Consider the following 27,662-nt stretch of genomic DNA (forward strand, 5'->3'; position numbering starts at 1 on the left):
AAGGAATAGATTTATAGATCAGTAGAACAGAATCAAGAGTCCAAATAAAACCCCTTACATTTCTGGTCAATTGATTTTTTTTTCTTAATATCAACTCTTTATTTATTTATTTATTTATTTTTGCCTGCGTTGGGTCTTAGTTGCGGCACGCGTGCTCTTCCTGGCAGAGCATGGGCTTCTCTCTAGTTGTGGCGCGCAGGCTCAGTTGCCCTGCAGCACGTGGGATGTTAGTTTCCCGACCAGGGATCGAACCCAAGTCCCGTGGTTTGGAAGGTGGATTCTTAACCACGGACCACCAGGGAAGTCCCTGGTCAATTGATTTTTTTTTTTTTTTTTTTTTTTGTGGTAAGCGGGCCTCTCACTGTTCTGGCCTCTCCCTTGCGGAGCACAGACTCCGGACGCGCAGGCTCAGGGGCCATGGCTCACGGGCCCAGCTGCTCCGCGGCATGTGGGATCTTCCCAGATCGGGGCACGAACCCGTGTCCCTGGCATCGGCAGGCGGACTCTTAACCACTGCACCACCAGGGAAGCGCTGGTCAATTGATTTTTGACAAAGGTGCCAAGACAATTCAATGGGGAAAAGGATAGTCTTTTTGATAAATGGTTCTGGGACAACTGAATATCCACATGCCAAAAGATGTGTTTAGATCCTTCCTTTATACGATGTACAAATACTAACTCAAAATAGGCCATAGACCTAAATGTAAGAGCTAAAACTATAAAACTTCTAGAAGAAATTATGCAGGAAAATCTTCCTACCTTGTGTTAGGCAGAGATCTCAGATGCAACAGCAAAAGCACAAATGACAAAAGAAAAAATTTATAAATTATACTTTACCAAAATTTTTAAATTGTGCACTTCAAAAGACATCATTAAGAAAATTTTTAAAAAAAGAAAAAAAAAACAAACCTGTGGAAGACTGGAGGAAAATAATTGCAAGTCGTATGTTTGATTAGGGACTTTGTATCCAGAATAGGGTTGACCCCTGAACAATACAGGGGTTAGGGGCACCGACGACCCCTGAGCAGTTGAAAATCTGAGTATAACTTTACAGCCAGCCCTCCCTATCCAGTTTCCATCTACAGATTCAATCAACCTTGGATCATGTAGTACTGTATAACGTACTTTTAAAAATCCACATATAGGGCTTCCCTGGTGGCACAGTGGTTGAGAGTCCGCCTGCCGATGCAGGGGACACGGGTTCGTGCCCCGGTCCGGGAAGATCCCACATGCCGTGGCTGGGCCCGTGAGCCATGGTCGCCGAGCCTGCGCGTCCGGAGCCTGTGCTCCGCAACGGGAGAGGCCACAACAGTGAGAGGCCCGCGTACCACAAAAAAAAAAAAAAAAGATTTGAATAAGTGTTTTTCCAAATAAGATATATGAGTGGCTAATAAGCACATGAAAAGGTGCTCAAGATCATTAATTATTAGAGCGATGCAAATTAAAACCACCTCACTCCCGTCAGGATGGCTATAACGAAAGAGACAGACAACAAGTCTTGACAAGGATATGAGGAAACAAATTGTCATATATTGCTGGTAGGAATGTAAAATGGTGCAGCCACTTTGAAAAACAGTTTGACCATTGCTTAAGATAAACATAAACTTTCCATACAACCTAGCAAGTCTACTCGTAGGAATCTACCCAAGTAAAGACACGTGCACATACAAAGACACTTACATGAACATTCATAGCAGCATTACTCAAGACAGCCCCAAACTGGAAACTCAAAATGTCCATCAACTGGTATTGAACAGATAAATAAAACAGTACATCCATGCATTGGGATATTACTCAGCACTGAAAGGAACAGACCACTGGTACATGCTACAGCATGGATGAACCTCAAAAACTTTAAACGGAGTGGAAGAAGTCAGAAGCAAAAGACTGCATATTAGTTCATGTATAAGAATATCCAGAAGAGGCAAGTTTATAGACAGAAATCAGATCAGTGGTGGCTTAGGGCTGGAGCCGGGCGCTGGATTGACTGCAAGTACACAGGTGGGACTTTTTCATGTTGGTGGAAATGTGCAACGATGGCTGCACAACTCTATAAGTCATCGAATTGTTTAAAAATGAATGTGAGGATATTATGGTGAGACTCCAAGGAGAGTAGAGGCAGGGAGACAGCCTCCATTTCTAGAGTTACAAGACGGGAATAAAGAAACCAGCTCTGTAGCGGGGCTAGGATGAGACGGCGAGGTGCAGGGACTGGATGCATGCGATGGCAGCATAGAGCCTGCGAAATCGAAGCATCAAAGCCTAAGGTTCCAGAAGGCGGAAGGCCGGCGGCGACTGCCCAGACTGTGCCTGCAGTTTAGAGCTTAGGAGAAGCACCTGAGTGTGTAACTGTGGAGTGGTTTAAAATACCATCAGTGGGACTTCCCTGGTGGTGCAGTGGTTAAAAATCCTCCCGCCAATGCAGGGAACACAGGTTCGAGCCCTGGTCTGGGAAGATCCCACCTGCCGAGAAGCAGCTAAGCCCATGCGCCACAACTACTGAGCCTGCGCTCTAGAATCCTTGGGCCACAACTACTGCGCCCACGTGCCACAACTACTGACGCCCACGCGCCTACAGCCTGTGCTCCGCAACAAGAGAAGCCACTGCAATGAGAAGCCCACTTACTGCAACAAAGAGTAGCCCCCGCTCGCTGCAACTAGAGAAAGCCAGCGGGCAGCAACGAAGACCCGACGCAGCCAAAATAATTAATTAAAAATAAAATAAAATAAAATGCCATCAACTAGTGTGAAATGGCAACTGCTCCATACCATCAGCCCACCCCAGGCCCTGGGTCCGCTTGCCCCACTTTCTCTTCCTTTCGTAAACTGGAAAGCGCTTTGCAGTCTAAGACACGTCATTAGATTAAATAAGACCGTGAAGTCCAGCGGACACTAGGTGCGGGGCAAGTCGGGCGCTGAGAACGCAGGCCAGGAAAGTTGGTCTGGTCCCGTCCTCGCAGCCCAGCTCTCCAGCTGGTGACAGTGTCAAAACAAAGCAGCAGCAGCCGCCTGAAGGCGGCGCCCGGATGTAACGCGCGGCCCCGCCCCGTCACGTGCCTGCGGCGTCGCATCACACCCGGAAGCAGCTGCTGTGGGGAGCCGGCAGTAATGAGCGGGGAGACAGGGCCGGCGTCCTCAGCGCCCCCTCCCGGGGAGGTCGAACCGGGCAGTGGGGTCCGCATCGTGGTTGAGTACTGGTGAGGGGCTCCGGCCAGTGGGGGAATCCGGGCCGGAGGAGGGTGGGTCCACCGGAGGTACCGTCCCGGAAACCCAAGCGGACCTCAGGTATCTTCTCCCTAGTGAACCCTGCGGCTTCGAGGCGACCTACCTGGAGCTGGCGAGTGCCGTGAAGGAGCAGTATCCTGGCATCGAGATCGAGTCGCGCCTGGGGGGCACAGGTGAGGCCGCAGAGCACCTGCTGAGTCAGTGTTCTAATTCCCAGCTCTACCACTTTCTAGCTCTGGCACTGGCTGTTCTATATAGTGTCCAGCAGTGTCTGGCACATAGTAAAATGTCCATGCAACTTGAGTGAGGGGGGGTTACAGATGAAGCCTGTTGGGAAAAATGGGTGAGACTGAAGTGTAGGGTTGGAGGGGAGGGAACCCTCTATTGAGTTAGGAAGCCGAGTTCAAAGGAAGCGGATGGGGCCCGTGAAGGACGTGAAGGAGGAGCCTGTGTTAAGTCTAAGGAGTGTGGAGGGCCTCCCCTGACTTTTGCCTGTTCTCAGCATACAGTTCATTCATCCGTTTATTTAATACCAGGGGCCTTTGAGATCGAAATCAATGGACAGCTGGTGTTCTCCAAGCTGGAGAATGGAGGCTTTCCTTATGAGAAAGATGTGAGTACTTGCCATGCTGGGAAGACCCCTGGTTCACCCTGACCCTACAATGAACGCGTCATCCCATTCCACATCTCTGCCTTCTAGCTCATTGAGGCCATCCGAAGAGCCAGTAACGGAGAACCCCTAGAAAAGATCACCAATAGCCGCCCTCCCTGCGTCATCCTGTGACTACACGTGATTCTGGGTTCCTGTTCTCTTCTGGGATCCAAGCCTTGGTCACCCCTTTGGTTCTGCTGAGGGCTCCCTACTGCCTCTTTCACCTCACTTAGCTCCCCGTAGCTAAGAGACCCTGGTCTCCACTTTGCCCCTTTGGGTACCAGGAGGGTTCTGCGGTCTTAGGGGTGAAAGAGAAAACCCTCTCCATGGACATTTCTACAGCCACCTTATACCCCTTTCCCAGGATCAGTGCCCACAAAAACCTGCTCCCCTCTCCAGCTTAGCCATACCTGTCAGATGCTACCATAGTTCTAATTTATTTTCCACTAACCCCAGGCAATGTCAGCTATTGGCAATAAAGTGGCACTGCAAACACCAGTGCCCACTAGTGTGTGTTTTTCTGTCCAGTTTGGGACTGTGGGAAGGGAGGAGAGGGAGACAGAGGCCAGCCCAACCTTTATACCACCAACGTGATCGTGCTGTCTGGGTGGGTTTTTTCTGGATAGCTACTTCTAATTCAACGATTTCCTTGCCAAGGCACGGAAAATGAGTCACACAGTAGGCACTGCCTCTTCTTTCCTCCATCCTTCCCCGACTACCCCTACCTACAGGGAGGAAATTACCCCATTCTGGTGGGTGGCCTTAGGAGTTTCTTTTTTTCTAAGCAAGAATGATCTGGTCATCAAAGGGCTCTCAGGTCAGAATCCCAACCAGTTTTCCCCCAACCCAGGAGCCAGGAAACTGGCAGTAGGCTCCTCATTCAAGCTTTCCGAAGATTCCTAGCCAGTCCCTCCAGGCAAGATGAACTGAATGTAGGTTAAGAGGTGAGCAGTAAAGGGATGGCTCAGAGCCATCCCAGACATAGGCTTGTGTCCAGCTGTTTTCCAAAATATATTTGCAAATGGAGAAAGTGGGTATGGAGAAGGGACATTCCTCCCGCAACCCCAGGGACTGCCCCCCCACCCCGCTTCCACAATACCCACTCTCCACCGAGTCCTTATTTCATCTTAAAAAAAATAATAAAATAAAACAACCAAAAAAACATAAGTAAAAACAAAACCAGAAAAGCACTCTGTACAGGGACCGGATCTGGGCGCTGCTGCCGTCCCCTGCTGTCCCCTTCTTCTTAGGGGCAGAGCTAGGTCTCAGGGAGTCTCTGCTCTGGTTCCTAGACACCCTCTTGGGGCCTCTTCCCTTCCTAGGCTCAGCTTCCCTGTCCTTCAGTGTCAGGTTCTGGAAGAAGTCAGGCTGGGCTGCTCCCGCAGGTAAGGAGACTGGCTGTGGCATCCAGTGGACCCTAGTGGCTGGGCCAGGGCTCCAGCATCAGTCAGGACTCCCCGGTGCTGCCCCCTCTTCCAGCCAGGCTGGGCAGCTCTCAGCCACCTACGAGTTGGAAGAGGAAGGAAGATTGCTGGCATGGCAGGCCGCCCTGGATGTGATCCAAGGGCCCTCTCCCTGCCTCGTCCCGACGCGGGCCATAAGTCAGGCCTTCCACACTCCCTGAGGGGCCAGCAGGGCCTCAGCGGCCCGGGCCTTTCGGCTCATACTGGCATGTCCAGACCCAGGTACTCAGGGTTCTCTGCTGTAGGGGTCCCTTCAAAGGTGCTGGGTGGAGAGCCCCGCTCTGATGGGTCCTGGTCCCAGTAATAGAGGTTGTCAAAGGCTGGGCTGAAGGCCGGAGAAGAGTGGGACTGAGGGGCAGCCCTGCCCCGGGGTGCCAAGTACTCGGGGTTCTCCACGGCAGCCCCAAAGGCAAAAATGTCTTTGACAACCCCATTCTTCCCAGGGGAGAGAGTCTTGGGCCTTTCCAGAGTGGAACCGGCAGGTCGAGGAGGAGGCCGAGGACCCTCTAGGGGTGAGGGGGGCTGTGGCCGAACCTCTGGCTGGTTCACGTATTCTGAAAGGACAAGAGAAGGAGGCTTGTTAGGGGGAGGAGCCCGTGTGTTCTGGCTGCTGCCCCTGCCCCCATAGTGGGCCCTGGGCTGAGCACCCCCAATCCCCACCTCCCAACCTCTCAGCTCGGGCCTGGACTCCATACCGGGCTGGGGGCTGTAGGTCAGGGGGGCAACGTAGCCATCGGTCTCGGGAGGAAGCGGTACTGTGGGGTCCTCGCTGTACCGCTGTAGAGGGCTGGAGTCATGTTGGGGGAGGTTCTGCAGCCCCTTGGCTGCCCCCATTCCCAAGTCGCCGTCAAACACATCAGAGCCAGCCCCTTCGGAAGGTGCCAGTGGAGACCTGGGGGGCTCCTCCTCCGAGGGCTCCAGACCCAGCGTCAGCTCACCACCGCCACTCTGAGGACGAGCGAGAAGGTCATGATGGGGGTCATTCAGGATGGAGACTCCACGGGAGGTGACAGGGTCACAAGAGATAAAAGGAAGTTGCCTTCGGGGTTTGACACAGTCACTGTGGCAAGAGTGGGGTCACAGTTGGAAAGCAGTAGGAATCCTTGGGGATATTGGGGTCTCCTCCGTGAGAGGTGATGGTTGGGGGACATTGGAGAAAGGGACTCTAGTCCACTGGGGTCGGGGGAAGTAACCAGACACACCCACCACACTGTGACAGGGGGCACTGACCCTGGTGGATGTGCTGCGGTGCCTGCGGTGGGCTGTGCCCCCAGAGCCCGGGGCAGGGTCTGGGCAGAAGAAGCCTTGCTGGGGTACCAGGTACTCCTCAGCATCCACCAGGTCCCCCATGTCATCATCCTCCAGCAGCGAGCGGTAGAAGGTGCTGTCCAAGGGGCTGGGAGGGCCCAGGTCTTCATTCTGGGGAGGCGGGAGACAGAGCGTGGCAGCCTCTCCCCAGCCCAGCCTCCCGAGGGAGGCTCAGGGAGTACCAGAGTTCTGACGAGTCAGGCAAGGGCTGGGCTTGGAAGCCTGGGACCCAGGAATCATCTCCCTTTCCTCCCTCTAAGGGAGAGTGATCTTAGCCATAGGCAGGGACGGCGTGGAAAGGCCCGGTACCTGGATGACCACAAAGCGCTGGGGGTCCCTGGCCATGCGGGAGAATTCGGCCACCAACTCCCGGAACCTTGGCCGACATTCAGAGTCGATCATCCAACCTGGGGGTGGGCAGGAGTCCAGCATCTCAGTTCTGGCTGCAGCCTGTGTGCAGAGCCCCTCACCCCCACCCCCAGCCTAGACAACCCCAGTTACTAGAGTCCAAAGCCCTCAGGTGGTAGAGAAGAGGTACCAGACTCGGATCCTGAGAGAGAACCTTTGAGAATCTCTACTAGTTTCCCCTTTTTATTTTGCATTAAGTTTCTTTCTAGCTGGTCCTTGATAGCTCCTCTGGACCGGTACTGTAAAGGGAAGTGAGACCCTTTTGAGGCTGCATTAAACATACCCTGCTCTTGGCCCCCTCCCTTGCCCCTTGTAGGCCCCTCCACCCAGGCCCTCCCACTCCTCCAAGCAGCCGACCCAGCTCAACCACGCACATTTGACCATGATCATGTAGACATCAATGGTGCAGATGGGGGGCTGGGGCAGCCGCTCCCCCTTCTCTAGGAGGTCAGGGATCTCCCGGGCTGGGATCCCATCGTAAGGTTTGGCCCCAAAAGTCATCAGCTCCCACACAGTCACACCTGGGGCAGAGATGGGGTCAAGAGGTGGGGGGACCAGAGGGAGCGTTAGTGCACTGAGCCCCAGAGGCTCTATCCAAGAGCCTGGCACCATGGGGGAAGGAGGGGAGGGACGCAGTGTCAAGGCCAGGAGATACCCAGTCTTTCCGCAGTCCCTGGCAGACTGAGGCACTGGCAGCCCCTTCCTTCCTTCATGCTAAAGTGTCCCTTAATTCGCTCCATCCCAGCTCTCATCCTTCCACCCACATCCCCCCCAGGGCCACGGCTCTGTGTCCACCCTTCCGACCCACCCCATCACACACCATAGCTCCACACATCACTCTGGTGGGTGAACCGCCGGCGGAGAATGGACTCCAACGCCATCCACTTGATGGGCACCTGGGAGAGCAGAGAAGGAAGTGCTCCAACCAGGTGTGGTGGGGAGGTGGCCGTTCTGAGTTCTCCCAGGGGCCAGACCCCACCCCCCCTTGCTTCACTCTGCTCCCTCCTCTGACCTTGCCCCCATCCGCATGGTACTCCGTCTCATCAATGTCCAGCAGCCGAGCCAGCCCGAAGTCTGTAATCTTGACATGGTTGGGACTCTTGACCAGCACATTCCGGGCAGCCAGGTCCCTGTGCACGAGCCGCACATCCTCCAAGTAGCTCATCCCCTGGGGTCAGAGGCATCTGTGTGGACCTCGCTCTGCCAGAGCTCTCCCAGGAAACCTCCTCATCCTAGCTCCGAGTGGAGACAGAGGCGTGCTCCCAAGGGCACCCGCAGAGCCCCGGCCCCCAAAGTGCATACCTTGGCAATCTGCACACACCAGTTCAGCAGGTCCTGGGAGCCCAGGCGCCCGCGGTGCTCCCGGACGTGGTCTAGGAGGCAGCCATAGGGCATAAGCTGTGTCACCAGCTGCACCGTGGATGTCAGGCAGATGCCCAGAAGGCGGGACACGTATGGGGACCCTACACCGGCCATCACATATGCTTCCTGGGAGCAAGGGTACACACTGAGAGGGTATGGGAAACCACTAGCCCCCAAACCACCACACACCCCTCCCGAGGGCTGAGCCGTGACTGGGGACCCTCACTCAATCCAACCCCATTCGTCACAAACCAGAACCATGGCCCACAGACTCAGGAGGTTAAGAGTAGAGATCTGGGGGATCACAAAGTGTCTCCTAAAGCCCCAGTGAAAACAGAGCCCACAGCCCACACCTGCAGCCAGGGGGTCCCCACTGTACTCCCAGCTGGAGAGGGTGGAAGGGCTTACGTCCAAGATTTCTTTGTTGGCTTTGGGGGATGTGTTTTCCCTCAACACTTTGATGGCCACTGGGATTTTCACATTTTCCCCATCGGGGATCCAGATGCCCTGGGCAGAGAGAGGAGGATGTGAGCAGGAGGAGGGTGGGCCAGATCCAACCTGCAGTCGTCCAAGGGGTCACTACTTGTGCTCCCAATCCTTCCCCACCCTTGGGCCAACCCCATTATTGAGCAACAACCTCGCCATTTCAGCCCTCTCCCTATCCCCTTATACATAATTGCCCCACCCAACAGAACCGCCCCCAGCCCCTGGCTGTCTTCCAGACAGAACCCTCGTCCCCGCCCTGACCGCATCCTCTGGGACCGCCCACCCAGGACTTTGGCCCCACCCCTGACCTTGTAGACGGTACCAAAAGCTCCGGATCCAAGCACCTTCACTTTCCTCAGCTCTGTCTCTTTCAGGATCCGCATCTGAGCCTGATTTGGCATCGCTCCGCTCGGTGTCAGGGGCTCCACCAGCTGGGGTGAAGGGGTGGTGCGTCAGTGCCGCGGGCCGGGCTGCAGACCACAGGCCACGCGACAGGCCCTCGGACCGCCTCACCTCTGTCTCCTGCAGCAGCCGCCGCATCGTGTACTTCCGGATCTTCTGCCGCCGCCGCTTGACGAGGATGCCGAAGACCAGCCCCACGACGACGACCAGCAGAATGCCCACCACAGCGGCAATGATGGACGTCACAGGGCTGGGGGCAGGAGCCAGGGTCAGGGATTGGGGACCAGTCTGGGGCAGGAGGGATGAAGGGGTCCCATGGAGGGGCATGAAGGTCACTGGCGTTTGGAAAGGGAAGTTGGAAGGGTGACGTGCAGGCTCCCGTCCTGTTTCACCTACTCAGAAACCTCCCTCGGCTCCTTACTGCCTCCAGGATGAAGTCCAGACTCCTTGCTGGGCATTCAAAACCCTCTCCACCCACATCTCCAAATTGTCTATGCTCTTGCCCAGGGCTCTAGCCCAGGATTCTCAAACTTCCTGACAAAAAATCACCAGGGAGCTTGTCAGTATGCAAGAGTCTGGAGCCCTACCCTCCAGAGAGTCTGATTGTGGTATGAGGTGGGGAACGTGCGCCCAGTGATTCTGATATTCTAGCCAAATTTTCCACCCATAGGTCATGATTTCCACACCTCCCAGCCTTTGTTAATTCTACCTGGACCATCATTTCTGCATGAGGTCATCTTTCAAGACTCAGCTCATCCTGGGATAGAAGGATCTCCTGGGTGCTGACCCTACATCACTGTCATCCTTGCCCCCTTCCCTTGCTTAGCCAAGGGCTGGCACATCACAGACCTCTAATGAACGCTTGTGTCATGGACAAGTGCTTACCTAGGACATACTCCAATCTGTTTTTCTCCCCAAACACCCCACTGCCTAGAAATCAAGTCCAGTGATGGCAGTGATGGACATCACAGGGCTTGTGGCCTCATGGTGAGGGAGAGCCTATGCCCTCCAAGATCCTGCCCTAACCTGATTCAGACTTACTCCCTCCTCTGAGCTTACTCAGTGGCCTACCACAGCAGAACCTTCAGCAAACACGTCCTAGATTGTCCTGACCCCTCTCACCATGCTGCCTGGTTGCTTTCCTCCTAATGCAAGTGACATACCTGCCCCTCTTTCAAGACCTGGCTCCCGCCACCTCCTCCTTGAAGCCTCCCACTGACCCCAGGTAAGAATTCATTGTCCCATCCTCAGTGCTGTCGTTGCGTTCTCTTCTCAACGTGCCTTGAGTCCCAGGGAGTTGCAGGCTGCCTGTGTCCCTTAGGAGACCCCTACCTACTCGAGGGTGGGGAGGTGCTGGGTGTCTTCGCCATCTTTTCCTGTTCCCTGCCCCCCAAGCATCCCGAGCAGGTCCTCCGTCCACTGGTTGAAGCTAATTGAAAGGAGGGTCCTTAGTGGAAGAGTGGGCTGGGGGAGGGACATGTGTCATGTCAGGAGACCCCCTCCCTACAGCAGTGACCACTCAGGGGCCGGAGGGGGACTGAGGGGCAACATGGGATGTGTCCTGGGGACCAGGCTGACCTGGCTCTCTGCTCAGCGGGGCAGCCCTTGTCATCCAGGTCCACACAGCTGCAGAAGAGAGAGAGTCCTGTCAACAAGGCTGGGAACCACCTCTTGCACTCACTCAGCCTCACAATATCCCCAGAGGTGGGTGTAGCTGAGTTATGATCCCTAATTGACAAAGGCAGAAACTGGGCTCAAGGTCACCAGGGCTCTTTCTACCACCCCACAGGGGAGGCCTTCTCCAATCTGCAAACCTGCATCCCCTGCACCTCCCTGTCTTGGGTAGGAAGTGGGGGGCACCCAGAGGAGCATCAAGTCCAAAAGCTTGGCTATCCCCTCTGTAGAGGATGCCAGGGTAGTAGCTGGGCACAACCTGCACCAAGGACAGTCTGACAATACTGTGACCCAGCAGTTCCACCTCTCAGGATAGACCCTAAAAATGCCAACACCTGTACACTAGGGGGCATGTACAAAATGCTCACTTGTACATGGAGCTCAAGTGCAATAAACTGCACGCCCCCCCTCCCAAAGAAAGGAGACAAGTTCAATGAATATCCCTCGAACAGGGACATGGTTAAATAAGACTACATCCATACAGCAGATTGAGTAGTTAAAAAAAAAAAAAAAAGGAGGTAGGTTCATGTGCGCTCACAAGAAAGAACCTCCAAGATACATAAAGTGCCGGGACGGAGGAGAAGCAAAGTGCAGAACTATATGTAGAGTACTATCCTGTTTACATTAAAAAATGCACACACACAGAAACCAAAACTGACTATATGTGAGTCAGACGAAATTGCTGTTTCTTGATCATTTTTGACTTCCCAAAACAGCAATCTTCAACCTAACATAAATGTAAAATGCATGTGTAGAGCACACCAGAGTGAGCTGGTGGTTCTCCCCAGGGAGGGGAGGGCGGGGGACTGGGTGGGTGGGGGAGTGGACGAAAGGGCACTTCTGCTTTACAGTGTTTATACTCTGATACTGCTGAAAATGTGTATCACAAGAATGTATGCATGTACTCCGTGTGTAATTAACAACGAAGTGAAAAACATAAAGAGAACAGGGCAGATCACTGTGTTAGGACGTGGAAAAACATTGCAAGCAAAATTGCAATGCTGAGTGAGAAAAAGCAATTTCCAAACAATATGTATGGTCTATGATCCCATTTTGGTAAAAAGAAGTACATACTAGAGTGTGCACAGATAAAAACTGGAGAAGAAGAATAATAATATATAAACATATACTTTATGTTATAATAATAATACGTATGTTAGTGTGTGCATAGATAAAAAAACTGGGGGAAAAATATTGCAAATTATTAACAGTGGGATAGAATTGCTAATACGATTCACTTTCATGCTTTAATTAAAAAATTTTTAACCACGTGTTACTTTTGTGATCAGAAAAAAAAGATATGAAAAATTAAGGGTCTCGGGGTAAGCAAAGGCAGAGTTGTCCCACTTTTAGAATAAGAGCCCCAGAGAGGGTCCTGGAACAAAGCCTTTCTTTCCGTGGAAAAGGCCCTCAGACTCACGAGTGGGTGCAGTTGATGGGGCATGGCTGGCACATGCCCTCCTCATCTGGGAACTTCCAGATGGGCATGAAGGAGAGGTCAGGCTTCACACCACTGGGGCAGCGAGCCACGCAGAAGGGAGGATCCTTGTAGTGGGTGCAAGCCACACACTGGTCAGCCTCCTGGGAGGGGAGGAAGGGTTTGTGGGGGGCTGGCACCGACACCCCCAGGGCAGCAGGATCAGGCCCTTGGGTCCCCTCTGTGCTTCCCTCAGTCACTCAGCAGCACTGTCCACCTTGCTCCTGGGACAGCCCCATACCTGCTGTGTCTGATGCCCCTGTTCTGCACCCAGCTCCCCACCTTCAAAGCTTGATCCCCAGGCCTGGTGGGGTGGGGGGAGTGTATTACCTAAGGTATAACAGCAAGTAATAATAGTAACTAACTTGTGAAGCCTTTTTCCTGTGCTCGGGCACTGTGCCAAACCCTATTTTGAGTTAATTCTCACTGCATCCCAATGGGGTAGGTACTAGTATAACGTTCATTTTACGAATGAGCCAGTGCAAGTGGGGCCTGGATTTGAATCCAGGTCACCTGATGTCTAAGCCCCCAGGTCTAACCACCTTAGCACAGCCACGGCCAAGGGCACAGGCTTCCCTGGGCCCTTTGCATGGTCTGAAGGGCCTCAGCGTCCGCAACTCTTGCTGTCCCCAGCATCCCAGCCACCTTCCACCCTCCTACCACCCTCCTACTGTTCAGGTCTGGGCTTGGAGTCTTCCCCAGGGGTATTTTACTGGACTTGGCCAGGTCCCTGGCAGCACCCCCAACCCTGCCCTGCTTCCCTCCACCCAGCTCTGAGCGCACCAGCACCTCACCGAGCCAAAGCAGGTCACTGAGCCATTCTGGGGCTGACACTCAGGGTGGCACGGCAGACAGTACCTGTCCTTCACGTACTCCCGGGGGAGCCTGAGGAGAGGACGGCCGGTGAAGGGGTCTGGAAGGAGCCCCTGTGCACCCCCCAGCCCGGCCGCCCCCTCCTCTGCCCCGCATACCCCTGCAGTACTCGGCATTCTTCCACGCACTGCTGGCCCCGGAGGAACTGGCTGCAGTTGACGCACTGGGTGGGCCCTGGACCCCAGCAGTGCCCGTGGGCACACAGCGGGTAGCAGGCCAGGCCCTCGCCCACTGCAGTGAGGAGGAAGGGGTCAGAGGGGACTCTCAAGGGAGACTCCAGGGAGCTGGGGGAAGAGTCTGTGGGCATGGCTCTGAGCTGGAGAGGTGGGGATAGGTGCCGCGCAAAGCAGGGAGAGAAAGAGTTCTGAGGTTCCAGGAACAGAGAGGAAAGGGAAGGGAGGGATGGCAAGGCAGTGTGGCAGGACCCTGCTAGAAGCCATGCCAAGAGGCCAGGCCAACCAGAGCTACGTCAAGGATGGTGCACCAGGGACGGGCAGTGCACACGCACAAGTAAGTCCCAGACTGCTGCTGCCAGAGGCCCGTGGGCACGCCTGAGCAGCAGTGCTGGGCTCCCTGTCTTACCGCACTCGACCTCTGGCCGGTTGGCACTGTGGAGCAGGGCCTGGTGGGGGTTCCGGAAGAGCTGGTCCCAGGGCACCGTGTGTACAAAGCAGAGGCGGGCGTTGCGGTGGATGAGGGCCAGCCCACTGCCCAGTTCCCGCAGAGAGCGCAGCCCCAGCCAGCGGATGCCCAGCCCTTGCAGGGTCAGCGAGTAGGCACCACTGTGGGAGGGGGAGTGCTCAAATGCAGGGGGGCAACGCACCACTGACCCTCCCCCCTCAGCAAGGGCTGCCCTCGCCTTCCTCCTGTCCCCAGCACACTCTGCAAACTTCCATGGGAATGCTGCTGCTGGAGTGCCCGGGGAATAAGAACCCCCATTCCCCCCCTACACACTCAGAGCTTCTCCCGGGCCTCCCGGGGCAGCTCCTCCTCCGTCAGGCCTCCCTCCCCTGGTGCTCACTCATGCAGAACTCGTCCCCGGATTACTCGCAGATTCTGGAAGACGTGGAGGTCCGGCAGGCTGTCTGGCCACGCTGAGATGTACAGGTAACCTGCAGACACAGGGTGAGGCTAGGGGTGCGGGGACAGGACGAAGACCTCCCAGCCCCATCGAAGCAGGATTCAGAGAGACAGAGCTCACCTGTGATCTCCTCCAGAGACTCAAATACTCTGAGCTGCTCAGGCTGTAGGGGGGCAGTGTTGGAGGCTCGGTCCCTAGAAGGAGGATTAGGAGAGGGCCAAGAAGGGGGTGGGTAAGACCCCCCTCCACGAGCTGGCCCTGCCATCCTCCCCAACCTCCCCTCCACTTAAACCCATTGCCCATCGAGCCCGGCTGTTCCCATCCTGAACTTCAAAGCCCAGGCCCTGGCTTGGCAAATATCAAAACAATATTTATATCCTTTGATCTAGAAATTCTACTTCTAGGAATGTGGCCTAGAGAGACACCGGCCCCTGTTCCCAAAGGCATGTGCAAAGGAGAACTGTTTGTTAGAGGGAAAATAAAAAAACTAAGGAAATTAAAAATTAAATTTTTTTTAAAATTTAAACTTAAAAAAATTTAATTAATTTATTAATAATTTATTTTATTAATTAAATTAAAAAATTTTAAATTAAATACCTAAACATCAGTAAATGGGAGCTATTAAATATAATCCTGATCTATCCAGACTACACACGAAAAACTAACATTCAGGAGCGTGTAGTATCTGCTGGGCACGGTTATAGGAGCTTTACAAATATTAACTCATTTAAGCTTTATAACACCTTATGAGGGCGGGACTATTTTTGCCCCCATTTAACAGATGAGGAAACTGAGACTCATCAAGAAGGTCACACGATTAGTAAGTGGTAGAAGCCAGGTCTCAAACCCAGGCAGCCTGGGCTCTTAGCTGCTACTCTTTGCTGCCACCTCTTCCGCAGCTGTGGAAAGAACAAGGCAGCTGGACATGAACTAACTGTCATAACCAGCTCTCCAAAGCCAGGGGCAGACAATATCCACAACAGGCTCCCATTTTAAATCAACCTTTCCCCCCAAATTACTAACACTACGTTTCTCTGTGCGTGTGTATCCATATACGTATGAACGGTCTAGAAGAACACACACAAACTGTTAAGAGTGGTCTCCTCTAGAAAGGGGAGTAAAGGTGGAGAAAGTGTTGAAGGGAATTTTCTCCTTTTTTAATACATATTTTTATTGAAGTATAATTCACATACAATAAATTGCAGATTTTTAGTGTGCAGTTTAATGAGTTTTGTCAAATGCATTCACTCACCTATCCACTACCCCAACTGGTATACAGAACATTCCCATCACCCCAGAAATTTCCTTTGTGTCCCTTTCCAGGCCCTCACCCTGGCGCAATCACTGTTCTGATTTCTCTCACCACACAGTGGTTTTGCCTATTCTAGAGCAAAGGGAATCATACAGTGCGGACTCTCTCTTGTCTGACTTATTTTGCTTAACATAACGTTTCTGAGACACATTCATGTTGTTTCACGTATCAGTAGGCCATTTCTTTTACTGCTGAGAATTTCACTGTACGGATATACCACCTTTTACGGTTGACCCTTGAACAATGCCTGGGTTACGGCACCAACCCCCACAAAGTCGAAAATCCAAGTATAACTTTACAGTCAGCCCTCTGCATCCACGGTTCCGGATTCAAGCAACCCCGGACTGTGTGGTACTGTCGTACGGATTTATTGAAAAAAGTTCACATTTGAGTGGACCCACGCAGTTCAAACCCGTGATGTCCAAGGGTCAGCTTTGTTGATTCCTTCAGCTATTGATATACATTTGCATTATTTCCAGTTCGGGGCCATTATGAATAAAGCTACGACGAACTCAAAGAGAATGTTACTTTATCTGGATGGTGTGACCTACATACAAGTGCATGTTCATAGATAACGTGTCATTTATGAGAAAAATCCCAGGAATTCCCTGGCAGTCCAGGGGTTAGGACTCCTCGCTTTCATTGTCAAGGGCCTGGGTTCAATCCCTGGTGGGTGAACTAAGATCTAGCAAGTCGCGCGGCGCGGCCAAAGACAAGCAAACAAAAAAGAAAAACTCCCCCCTCCAAAGTCCCTGCTGGTCTTCCACCTGCTTCCTTTGCATCCCTGGCCTCCCACCTCTGTCTCCCGCCATCCCCGAGAAATGCTTCCACTTCTGGGGCCTCAGGATTCGGTGACTGCCCTGATGCTGCCTCAGGCCATGTGCCCACCCTTAACTCTGGTATCCTTACCCCTCAAAGCTTTCCGGCACAAACGCCAGGCTCCCAAAGATCTTCTTGCAGCCAGCAAACTCCTGGATGTTGGCACTGGTGACCGCCCTCACTTCCCGCAGGTGTTCCATGCCCAGACCATAGCACACTGTGGGGAGGGGGACAGGGGGGCACCTCAGCCTCCACATGGAGCACCAGGAATTCAACCTCCTGGGTCCTGTCCACAGTCCCCTCCTGGGGCCACATGCCCCCTCCTCACATTGGCAGAGACATGGGGGAGCTTGTGGGAGTGCTCAGGGGAGGGCCAGGGGCAGAGTCAGTGGGAGAACAGGACCGGGTCCCAGGAGGGTCTGAGGGAGGGTGGCACAGCGGGCTAGGCCAGGCTGGGTGTGCAGGGGGCGGCCACTGGGTACCTCGGGCACAGGGCTTGCTGCATTTCTCACACCGCTGGGTTCCATCCTCAGCTGTCACCTCTTGGTTGTTCAGGGGACAAACAAGGGTGCAGGATCCCACGTCCGTGGACAGGTAGTTGTCTGAGGAGATCAAGATCGTCTGTCCACGTGCCCTGGCCTTTTAGCACTGCCCCACCATGAGCTGTGTGACCATGCCCAGGTAGTGCAATAAGAATGATATCAACCGATACCAAAATGCCCTTACACCATATCTGAGCCCTGGACACTCGTCCACTCCTCACGACAACCCTGTGCGGTAGGCACCGTTGGATTCCCATTTTGCCAAAAGGGAAACCAAAGCACAGAGTTTTCTGTTTAAATTACTCAAGGTCCCTGTGCTAGTAAGTGGAGGAGCCAGGATGTGAACCCAAATGATCTAGCTCCACACTCCGTACTCTCACCCACCATGGGGAGGGTACGACCAGGACCCAAGAGCCCACTGCTGTCTCCTGTGACAGGAGGAAAGAGGTCCCCAGGTCTGAGGCCAGTCCCTAAATGATCATCAGTAAATAGGGGAGCTAGTAAATAAAACTCTGATCTATCTAAAAATCAACATTTAGGGGTGCTTAGTATTGTCTGGGCACAGTTATAAGAGCTTTGCAAATATTAACTCATTCAAACTTTGTAACCACCTGGTGAGGATGGGACTATTTTGGCCCCCACTTAACAGATAAGGAAACCAAGACACAGCAAGAAGGTCACGTGACTGATAAGGGGCAGGGCCAGGTCTCAGACCCAGGCAGTCTGGCTTCTGTGCGTGGGCTCTTAGCTGCTATTCTGTGCTGCCACCTGCTCCACTGCTGTTGAAAGAACGAGGCAGCTCAGTACGAACTGCCGTGACCAGCTCTCCAAAGCCAGGGGCGGACAGTACTCACAACATGCTTGCATTTACATAAACCAAAGTCCCCAGCAAAACTACTAAAAGTACGTCTCTCCCCGGCACTCACAAGGACAGGTGGTCACGCAGCTGGCGCCGAAGGTATAACGGCCCTCGGGGTTGGGCATGGACTCGAAGGTGTCCGTGTTGTAGGTGACCAGAGCTGGGCAGTGCAGCTCACAGATGCCACTGTGGTTGAAGTGGAGGCAGGCCTGGGGGACAGGCAGCTGGTGGGCACTGGGCTGTTTGGCCCTGGTGTGCCAGAGGGTTAAGGGCAGCACCAGGCGGGACGCCCCTCCCCTTGCAGCCCGAGGGCTGGGGCGCCGGGGGCACGTACCAGACAGTCAGAGTGCTTGGGGCCCGTGCAGCCGGCGGCACACTGCTCGTGGCAGCAGTCGGTGGGCTGCGGGCCCTTACAGCGGGCACAGCCGCTGGCACAGACGGTTCGCGTCACTGTTGGGCAAAGGGCAGGATGAGGGCTGGGCGGCAGCCTAGGCACCGGGCCCCTTCACCAGCATCACCTTCTGGGGAGACTTCCTGCCTCAGGGAAGATGCCGAGGCCTGGCACCCACCCGCCATGTCACCTTTATTCCCACCCAGCCCCTGCCCCCAGATTCTGGGCCTCCCTGTAACTCACAGCTCTGACAGTCCTTGGAACTTTCTCCCCAGCAGTGGGGAGCTTTACAAGCTGGAGAACAGGGTGGGCCTGGGGAGAGACACAGAACGGCAGTGAGAGAGACAGAGACCAGGAGACAGAATGCACAGTGAGGGAGAGATGCAGGCAGGAGGAGAGGATTCCAAAACCGGAGGCACGATCTGGAAGCAGAGGGAGACAGGGCAGAGAACCGCAGAGATGAAGAGACACAGAGAAAGAGGAAATGGGTGGTGTTAGTGCAGCGGCAGCGGGGGGCGTGGAGTAAGCCAGGAGTCTGGGGTCGGTGGGCTGCGTGAGAGAGAGAGGCGGCTGCAGGCGGCGAGGGGCGTGGCTTACAGGCCCGTGAGCGGTTGGTGTCTATCTGCATGAGGGCCAGCTGGTTGTTCCTGTGGAAGATGTCCTTCCACACAATCGTGTCCTGGTGGCAGAGCTGGGGGTTCCGCTGGATCAAGACCCCTCCCTTCAGGATCTCTGTGGGGCGGGCAATAATCAGGTGCTTCTTCCCTCATCTGTCATCTTCTGACCTCCCTCGGGGCCTGCCTGCCTTCTAAAAGGGGAATGGGGCTCTTAAACGCGCCCCAGGTTCCTCAGGGAGCAGAGGAGACTCCTTCGGCATCTCTTAGCCCTGCCAACACCACCCCACACGTGAACAAACGGAGATCCGGGGCGGAGTGAGCTGTCCGTGTCACTGTCTCCTCTCCTCCACCTCTACTCTGTGCACATTGCTTAGCAGTTAAAAGCGAGTGTGAAATCCAGCCTCACCACCACTAACTCGCTGTGTAACCTCAAGCAAGTCACTCATCCTCTGTAAACCTCAGTTTTCTCATCTGTAAAACGAGAATAACACTGATGCTTCCCTTGCAAGATTAAAGCACGACTGAAATGGGGTTATGCAGGTAAAGCACCAGGCACTCAGAGTCTGGGACGCTGTCAGCTCCAAGGCTGCCGCGTACAGTTACACAGGTTGTTCACTGTACGTGTGCATTCAGCCAGGAAGTGGGCAAAAACCCAGCCTGCATCCTATCAAGCTACGTGGGCTGGCACAAGCTGTGACTTCCTGGGAGGAAGGGAAATCTTTTTCGAATCCTCACAAGGGCGCCTCCCCTAGCTCCACTTGCATCCATCCGGAAGGGACCCCAGTTCTTATTCACACGAAGCATCCCCATGGCTGACAGGGGCCCTGGTCAGTTCTCAATGACCAGCAGGGAGTTTCAACGATAAGGATGAGCACCTGTGAGGCTTCGCAGCTGCAGCTCCTGCAGCCCTCCCGGAGCAGTGTGTGCAGCAGGGGGGGCACCTTCCAGAAGGCCTCCGTTGTCCAGCACGGCCAGGGCATAGTTGTCCTCAAACAGCTGGGTGCCTCGCACGATCCGCAGCCTCTGCAGGGGGACCTGACTCACTCGGTTCTGAGCGATGAGCACGTAGCCCTGCACCTCCTGGATCTCCTGGGAGGGGACAGGGTAGGGTATGGCTAAGGCAGGTCCAGGCCCTGGACCACGACCACCGCCCCCCCGCACAAGGCCTCCTCCAGGTTACCCTGTGCTCGGGGATCTTGGGCAAGGCCCCCAGCCGCTGACCAGTCCTGCTCCCTCAGGCATAAAATGGAGATCAAGGCCACTCCCCACATCCCCGAACCAGATTCTAGTACGATCAAGAAAGAAAATGGCGGGGGCACACTCTGTAAACTGTAAGCAAGTACCCCACCCTCTCTGCATCTCAGTTTCTTCATCTGTAAAGGAAAGCCCTGGACGAGGTGATGTTTGTGATCTGACAGACTAAGCATCGCACCTGAGGCCCCGCTCCAGGGCACCATGGACACAACGCAGAGGCTGGTTTCCATTCTCTCTCCTGCTCCTGACCCTTTCACATACATTTTCCATGTGATTTCAAAATGGGCCCCCCAGGGAGTTCAAGCATGTCTGTTGCTCCCAATATACAGATAGGGAAACTGAGATCCAGTGAAGCCAAGGGCCTAGATCACATTCACATGGCTTGTCAGTGGCAGAACTGGACCGGGAACCGGCCAGCCCTTGCATTACTCCGGGTAGGAGGGGGACAGTGGCTGGGGCAGTTGGACAATGGAAGGTGATCATGCTGGCAAGAGAGCAAAAAATTTAGCAGAGGAACGGGTGCATTCCACCCAGAGATGTCCACGGCCAGCCACGTTGTAGAGAAGGAGTCAACTGGTCTTGCAGTAGGATGGACGGGGGTTAGACAACAGAAAGGACTTCCCAGTTGAGGAACCACAACAAAAGAGGAAATACAGGGTGGGGAACACTCTTCTACCACCCATCTGCAAGCAGAGGGCTCAGCCCAGCAGGAAACAGGGCCTGGCTGGGTTTTGCCCATGGGCCTCACCTGCAGGAAGGAGAGGCTGGCATTAGCGGGCAGGTAGGTGAGCTCCAGGTTACCCTGCACCACCTGACAGCCCTGGTAGAGGTGGCGGAGCATGTCCAGGTGGGTCTCGGGACTGGCCAGCGGCCGCAGCTTCATGTCTGTGCCGGTGCACACTGGCAGGAGAGAGAAGATGGGTCAGAGGGCACTGCCCAGTGAGCTTTGCCAACCTGGCCACCTCTGCCAACCTACTCGCCAGAGTCATGCCACCACAGACAGCGAGAAAGCACAATGGAAGGATCCCTCCTCCTGTGTCGCTTGTACCCACAGAACGTGCAACAGCAAAAGAAAGTTTGCAAATTTGGGAAGAGGAGGGACATCAGGGGAGAAGCTCCCCTGACTCGGCCCATCCTGAGCATCCAGAGGGCGTCTCGCTGTGCCAGCCTTAGGGACTTGCCCGTTTGATCCAGAGTGTTGGCTGGCAAAGAAAGCCTCCCTTTGTCCCAAAGGCACAACTCAGGGCCAACGGGTAAAAATCCCCCAAGAGACGCGATGATGAATCATGAATCCTCTGGATACCCCTTGACCCTCTCCCGAACAAACAACGCCACCCACGTGCCAACCTCCTGGCAAGGGGTACCCACCCCCACAATGCCACCCAGAAAGTGGGGAAGGAGGGTCAGCTGGAGTCATAGCTGGGGCATGGGGACCACCAGGGTCCTGGTCACTGCAGGGACTTCTGGAATTCCCCGAGGCAGAGAAAAGGAACATCAGATCCCAACTATGGGCATCCGGACCCGAGCTGCAGATGCTGAGCCAGAGTGCTGCCTACTCCAAAGGCTCCTAAGCTGGTACCTCACCCTTGCCACCTCCTCAGCGCAAGACTTCAGAACCAGCTGGCAGAATCTACGCCACGAAACTCCTGCCACAAGGGCATTACGTCAGCCCTGTGTACCTGCCTGGTGCCAACCACCGGCCAAGGAGCGTCAAGATGAACTGCCGCCCAGTCCACCTGGACCCCAGCCCAGTGTCCCTGAGACCAGAAGTACTCACTAAGCCCAGGGATACTAAAAGGGGTACACCAGCCCGGGTAAGGGGGCGCTCTGGGCAACAGCTGGCACCATGCTTGCCAGCAGTGGGGGCGATTAAAGTGCCCAGTTAAACCCGTTTTTCTGCTCTGGTGAGAAGATGAATCACCTGGCACATCTTGCCCAGGAGGGTGTGCCAGGGGGAGGTGGGTGGGGTGCACCCCCAGATCCACAGGTGCCTCAGCTGCCCTGAATTCCTGTTGGTCCCCACTCCACCTCCCAGGGACTACGTGCAGACTCAGGGGGACAGCACAGTGGCTGACTTTGAGGTCTGATCCCCTGCTCTCCCAGCAGCTTGGAGCCTAGGGTCAAATCCTGGGGGGTAATCAGAGATACCCCCTGCCTCCAGAAATCGGGGGAAAGGCTGGTGGGACAAGCCCCCAGGGTTCTGGCCTGGGCCAATGGCCACTAGCTGGCAGCCTCCCAGGAGCACCTAGAGTGGTCTCTGTTCCCACCCCTCTGGCCAGATAGGGAAGGAAGCAAAGAGGGAGGAATGGGAGGACCCAGAAATAGAACTCAAGGGTCCCTCCCCCCAGACTCCCAAGAGAAACAGGAGCCGGGGATGGCAGGCCAGGCCCAAAATAACGCCCGCTGCCAGGACCTCCCCCAGCCTCGGCAGCTTCAGCTGCTTTGCAGGCACAGCTGTCTCCAGGCTCAGACCCCAAGGCCCTGGCCCAAGCCCGGGGCAGGGGCCCGTCTCCACGCCCTGCGCCCTCTGCCGCCTCGAAGGGACACCAGCTGCGGTAGCCAGGCAATAGGAAAACAACAAGGGAACGCTCGGCAGGCACTCCGCGTGGAGCCTCATCCTCCAGAGGCTGCGACTACAACCTCGGTCTTGCAAAGAAGGAAACTGAGGTTGCCAGGGGTTATTCTCCCCAGATCAGAAAGCCTGTGAGCAATAGAGGGAGGATTTGAACTCGAGTCTGCGCCGACTTCAAATCCCACATTCCTTCCACTAGACCTAACTGCACACACACCCCTCCCCACACCCTGTTCAAAGGTAAATACACACCAGCTCTGTTGATGCCACTGATTACATTATAGGCTTCGGGCAGGGCCGAGTGGCTGAGCTGGGTAGGAGGACCAGAAGGAGCAGCAGCCCCGCCCCACGAGTTTGTTTGTGTCCGTTTTTGAGTCTGATTCAGACTAAACGTTTGCAACAGGTGGTAACGTTGGGAGCCTGAGACCTACTCCCAGGGAGCTGGAGGCTTGGGGGCTAATATCCTCCAACCTGACACCTCCTCTACCTCCACACTTCCCTCCCCCTCCCATCTCCTCACTCATCTCCCCCTCCCCAGTCCTCGCCATGGTCCCCATATCCACTCTGCCCCCCACTGATTTTCTGGGGCGGAGGTAGGAGGTCCTGTTCCACACAGGGGAGCGCTTTGTCTCCGGAGCACCTGTCCCTCGGGAGCCTCGCCCTCCAGATCTCTGGGGCAGTCAGTGTGACCGGAGCCAGGGACACAGTGGGCCCTGGATAAGTGTTTGTGGGATGAATGAATGAATGAATAAATAAATGAACTCCAATCAAGACTCTCCAAACCAAAAGGGACCAGTTGAGGTCACCATGTCCAGCCCTCTCTTCAGAGGCTGGTCACGGCCGCCATGTCCCTCTAGCTGGGTGTTAGTGGTCAGGTCCCAGCTCTGGGGGGCTCTCAAGTGGGTTCTTTCTTCCCCACCAGCCTTCAGCCCCAGCTGCCTCTCTCGCTCACCAGCATGAAAGCCAACACTTCCTTTGGTTTCCATGAACACTGCCTGCATCCCCAAAGCTCACCTCCCCCAGACCCGTGGGGCCAGAGCCCATTCCAGTGACACCAGGACTCACCCACCACACACGCCTGGGGCCAGGGCTCAGGTCATTAGGCCACAACCCTAGCTGGGCCACTCACGGTGTGACCTTGATCAAGTCCCTGGATCTCGAGGGCAGAGGTCAAATCAGATTCACCTCTACGTCCAGCAGTGCCTGTGACTTAGCAGGCACTCAGTGAATATTTACTGACCTGACCTTGACTGTGAGTGGGGGATGATGACAACTCTTACTCTCTGCAGAGAAATTACATGAGAGTTAAATGAGGTAATGAATCAAGAAACAGTCTGTAAACGTGACAAGGCTTTGTAAACAGAGCTGGGGCAACACAACATTGGCTATAATAATTCTCCCACTCCTTAAGAGAGCACGCACCCCTCACCCTGTCTCGGCTCTCTTCCCAGGGGTGGGGAGGAAAGGTGGCCTATTAAGAGATAGGGGTGTCACCCCAGAGGGGTTTCCCACAGGGCAGGGAGGGGGATCTCTTTCCAGGTCATCCCAGCACCCAGGGCCAGGCACTACCAGCCTGGCCCTACACCAGCTCCCCAGCCCCAGCCCGACACTGGTCCCTCCCTCACCCGTAGCCCTGTAGGTCCCACTGGCCTCTGGCCTGGTCCTACCCTCAGTCCCCTGCCATGCCAGGAGGGCCCAAGAGGAAGGCAGACATCGGCTGGTACAGGGAAGGAGAGGACTCCAAAGCCAAGAGGGAACCTGGTGGGGGGCGAGGAGCAGCTCACCCTCATTTTCTTCACCCTCATTTTCTAAAGCCTAGATAAGGGAGGTCATTCACCTAAATAACAAAATAGCACCTCTACCGGAGTCTGACCACCTGAATGCCCCTGAGGCTTTGCTTAACCCATTCCTGTCGAAGGGAATAAGACTTTGGTCAACTCTTAATGCCTCCTCGTCAGAGTCTAAAAATGCCCTGGACATGATTGGGTCGCTGGGAAGCCTTGGCTAAGTCACTTCGTTTCTTTGAACTTCAGTTTCCTCATCTGTGCACCTACTTCACAGGATTGTTGCAGAGATGAAATGAAACTGTAATGGATGAGAACCAGGCAAATAGGAAGCACGCTGTACTTTTCTAAAAGTTAAGGCAAGAGAAGTTCATATAGCAGGAGTCCGGGTAATTCCAAACCCAGAGAAAATTAACAGTGCTCTGTGTTTGACTTTGTAATACAATGCATTTTCTCTTTCGGCATTTGATCCTATCTTTCAATTATTTTTTTTCTTGAATATTAAAATGAGGTTACTTTCCCTGAGTATAGCAAAAAGAAGGATGCTGTTGGGAGAATCATTCAGGAATTAAACTATGAGCTCTGCAAGATGTGTTTGCTGCGCTTTACAAAACCTTGACCTCTAAGAAAAGAAAATCCCAACCCTCTGGGCCTTCCCCATCTCCCTTTCCCCCACATGCCTGCGCCAGCCCTCAGCCCTGGCATATACCGGGCGTGCTAGAGGCAGCTGAGTGGGGCTCTGCTTTTAGCCATTCCCCTGCACAACACACCCAACACCTCTCTCTGCACCCAGCACTGCAGGCGGAGGGGTGAGGAAGACCTGAGAAGCTCCCTGTCAATGGCGGGAGAACCGACCCCTCAGATCCCAGCACTGCAACAACCCGGCCGCCCTCCCCCTGCTCGACTCCCAGGCCCAGGTGAGGAGGGCTGCGGCTCAGCCTGACAGCGCAGCCTCGCCTGCCTCACCTCACGCTTCTCAGAAGGTCAGGGGAGAAGACGCCTGCCTGGGAAACACGGAGGGGAAGGGGAGGCTCCTGGGAAAGAGGAGTCTCCTTCCTCAGAGAGAAGGCTGCGCGGGGGCACCTCCCGCTATTCACAGCAGCTCTTGAGGGAGTTCCTTGAGAGGGCAGAGTTCAGCAGGGAGACTGCCGTTTGGTCACACAAAGGCCAGACACACAAACACACAGACCACACAACTCAAGAACACCCTAGTATAGACATCCCTCAGATAACACAGCAGAGCTCTGACAGAGGGGGCCCTCGGGCAACACACAGACAGCCCGACACCCACCCCTTCTCCAGACTCCCTGATCCATGAAGACCACCCACTACTCCTAGAACATTCTCATTCTGTCTTCTCACAACCAGGCGATGTAGGGAGCAGCAGCGGCCCCCCAATGTTCAGGGCAGACGAATATAGTGATTTTGAAGCTGTGGTTGGGGGTTGCACTGCCTGGGGTCCAATCTGGGACCCACCAATTACTTGCTGCTTACTTCACCTCTTGAAGCCCGGGTCTTCAAGCCTGGAAAATGGGCACACTAGTTAGGACTTCTCTTACAGGGTTGTTCTGAGGATGAAAGCAGGGAACCCAGACAAAACACGCACAGCACCTGGTACACAGTGTATTTCCAGTACACGTTAGCTTTCACCGCTATCGCACCCAGACGGACAGATAGGGCAAGACACACACTGCACCCCACCCCAGCACCCTTCCCCATACACAGCCCAAAGGAAAAGGCAGGACAACCCGGCCCTCGGCATACCCGCATCTGGCCCCGTTCCTTACCCTCCCCCTCCCTCCAAGTGCCCAGGAATCCCTCAGAACCCTCCCACTTTATGCCCCAGACCAGGAAGCCCACCGCCACCCCTCCGTGACCCACGCTCTCCAAGTCACAAAGCACAGAGCCCTAAGTCGGCCCTAACGAGACTTGTTCAAAACAAACGTCTCCCCCTTCCCCCACGCCAGTCTCCGGCGTGAGGCAACTCTGCAGTCGGACTGGCCACCCTCTGCTCCCCGGCTCTGGCTGGACAGGTTGCTTTCCCCACCTCCCCCCTCCACACCCCGATCGTGCCAGAAGCTGGAGTAACTCAACCCAGTCGGCCGAAAGGGGGCGGGGAGGGGGCCGGGCAGAAGGGACCCCCAGGAATCCAGCCCAGTCCAGTCTGGAGGCGGAGGCTGCCAACTGGAAAGGCATTGAGAGAGGCGCTTGAGGGGGCTCAAGAAAGGGGAAACACACACACACACACACACACACACACACACACACACACACACACACACACACACACACCCTGCTATACACCCTTTGAGGGAAACTTTCTGAACAATTGCAGAGACCTCTTTTGACAAGTTCCGGAGCCGTCGCGGGGTCTGCAAAGCACAAGTCCCTCGAATGGGACGTCTAGAGCCGCTCCGGTGTAATCGCCCCCCTGCCCCACCTCCTCTGGTCCCTCCGAGCCCGAGGGCTGGCGGCTCTGAGCCCCCGGACTGTCCGAAACTTCGGGTCGGGAAGCTCCGATGGCCCCTCTGTTCCCGTCTGACCAGGGATTTAGACGGGGGTCCCAGGCTGCACGGGCCCGTCGCCGCTCCCTGCCCTCCCCACCCCAGACCCACCTTGGGTGCCCGCGGCTCCGGGGGGCAGGAGGGCGAGGAGGAGCCCCCAGCGGCACCAGGCCGCCAGCTCCATGGTGCTCACTGCGGCTCCGTCCCCATGGCTCCGGCTAGACCAGGCGGCGAGGGCGCCGGGCGGGCGAGGGGAGGGGGCCGGGCGCTCGCGCCGGAAAGAGCACCCAGTGCAGGGGCGGCCGGCGGCCTCGGGGGTCTTCTCGGCTCTGTGGGCACGATGGAGAGGAATCTCAGCTCCACAACTTCATTCCTGTACTTCCTCAAGGCAGCCCTCCTCCTCCACCCCCTCCTCCTCCGGTGATTGGGAGCCAGCGCGCTCGCAGCTCGTCCCCCCCCCCCACCCCCTCCAACCGCATTCCAGCAAGTCCCGGGGAGTGGCAACTCCCAGCTTCACTTTCTCCCTCTCTCCGCGCAGGCCTGGGTGGCGTTGCTGCCAGCGCGCGGACTCCAGGGTTGCCCGCCGCAGTTCTCACC

The 27,662-nt window shown here is 55.2% G+C and overlaps 2 protein-coding genes across 3 annotated transcripts; one reads left to right on the plus strand and one right to left on the minus strand.

The window, feature by feature from the left end:
- The first annotated feature begins 3,062 nt into the window (after window positions 1-3,062).
- Window positions 3,063-4,372, plus strand: MIEN1 (migration and invasion enhancer 1). Its single transcript, XM_059997015.1, has 4 exons — window positions 3,063-3,197; window positions 3,301-3,398; window positions 3,762-3,838; window positions 3,926-4,372. The coding sequence occupies exons 1-4, from the start codon at window positions 3,109-3,111 to the stop codon at window positions 4,007-4,009; spliced, it is 348 nt and encodes a 115-aa protein (XP_059852998.1). The 5' UTR covers window positions 3,063-3,108; the 3' UTR covers window positions 4,010-4,372.
- Window positions 4,373-4,501: 129 nt separating this feature from the next.
- On the minus strand, window positions 4,502-27,488 carry ERBB2 (erb-b2 receptor tyrosine kinase 2). Of its 2 annotated transcripts, XM_059997014.1 has the most exons (27): window positions 27,177-27,488; window positions 20,954-21,105; window positions 19,827-20,040; window positions 18,932-19,066; window positions 18,578-18,646; window positions 18,278-18,393; window positions 18,011-18,152; window positions 17,025-17,144; window positions 16,633-16,759; window positions 14,532-14,605; window positions 14,352-14,442; window positions 13,913-14,112; window positions 13,429-13,561; window positions 13,252-13,342; window positions 12,401-12,561; window positions 10,885-10,932; window positions 9,418-9,556; window positions 9,213-9,335; window positions 8,827-8,925; window positions 8,359-8,544; window positions 8,069-8,224; window positions 7,877-7,952; window positions 7,431-7,577; window positions 6,958-7,055; window positions 6,571-6,759; window positions 6,036-6,288; window positions 4,502-5,894 (listed from the first exon to the last, which is right to left on the minus strand). In XM_059997014.1, exons 1-27 carry the CDS (start codon window positions 27,247-27,249, stop codon window positions 5,539-5,541), a joined length of 3,768 nt encoding a protein of 1,255 aa, XP_059852997.1. In that variant the 5' UTR covers window positions 27,250-27,488; the 3' UTR covers window positions 4,502-5,538. The 2 variants fall into 2 exon arrangements, 1 of the variants encoding a protein (XP_059852997.1); XR_009516959.1 differs by lacking the exons at window positions 4,502-5,894; window positions 6,036-6,288; window positions 6,571-6,759 and adding an exon at window positions 7,187-7,295 and having other exon boundaries at window positions 6,969-7,055.
- Between the last annotated feature and the right edge of the window lie 174 nt (window positions 27,489-27,662).

This window comes from Delphinus delphis, chromosome 19 (genome assembly GCF_949987515.2).
Source record: "Delphinus delphis chromosome 19, mDelDel1.2, whole genome shotgun sequence".
Lineage (NCBI taxonomy): Eukaryota > Metazoa > Chordata > Mammalia > Artiodactyla > Delphinidae > Delphinus > Delphinus delphis.

What these genes read in the sequence shown, in the direction of transcription:
- MIEN1 (XM_059997015.1), top strand. Translation starts at nt 3,109, where the DNA reads ATGAGCGGGGAGACAGGGCCGGCGTCCTCAGCGCCCCCTCCCGGGGAG. An exon ending in GTCGCGCCTGGGGGGCACAG is followed by an intron (nt 3,399 to 3,761) that starts GTGAGGCCGCAG and finishes ATTTAATACCAG; the next exon opens with GGGCCTTTGAGATCGAAATC. An exon ending in GCTTTCCTTATGAGAAAGAT is followed by an intron (nt 3,839 to 3,925) that starts GTGAGTACTTGC and finishes TCTGCCTTCTAG; the next exon opens with CTCATTGAGGCCATCCGAAG.
- ERBB2 (XM_059997014.1), bottom strand. Translation starts at nt 27,249, where the DNA reads ATGGAGCTGGCGGCCTGGTGCCGCTGGGGGCTCCTCCTCGCCCTCCTG. An exon ending in CGGAGCCGCGGGCACCCAAG is followed by an intron (nt 21,106 to 27,176) that starts GTGGGTCTGGGG and finishes CTCTCCTGCCAG; the next exon opens with TGTGCACCGGCACAGACATG. An exon ending in GGCTGCTGCAGGAGACAGAG is followed by an intron (nt 9,336 to 9,417) that starts GTGAGGCGGTCC and finishes CCTTCACCCCAG; the next exon opens with CTGGTGGAGCCCCTGACACC.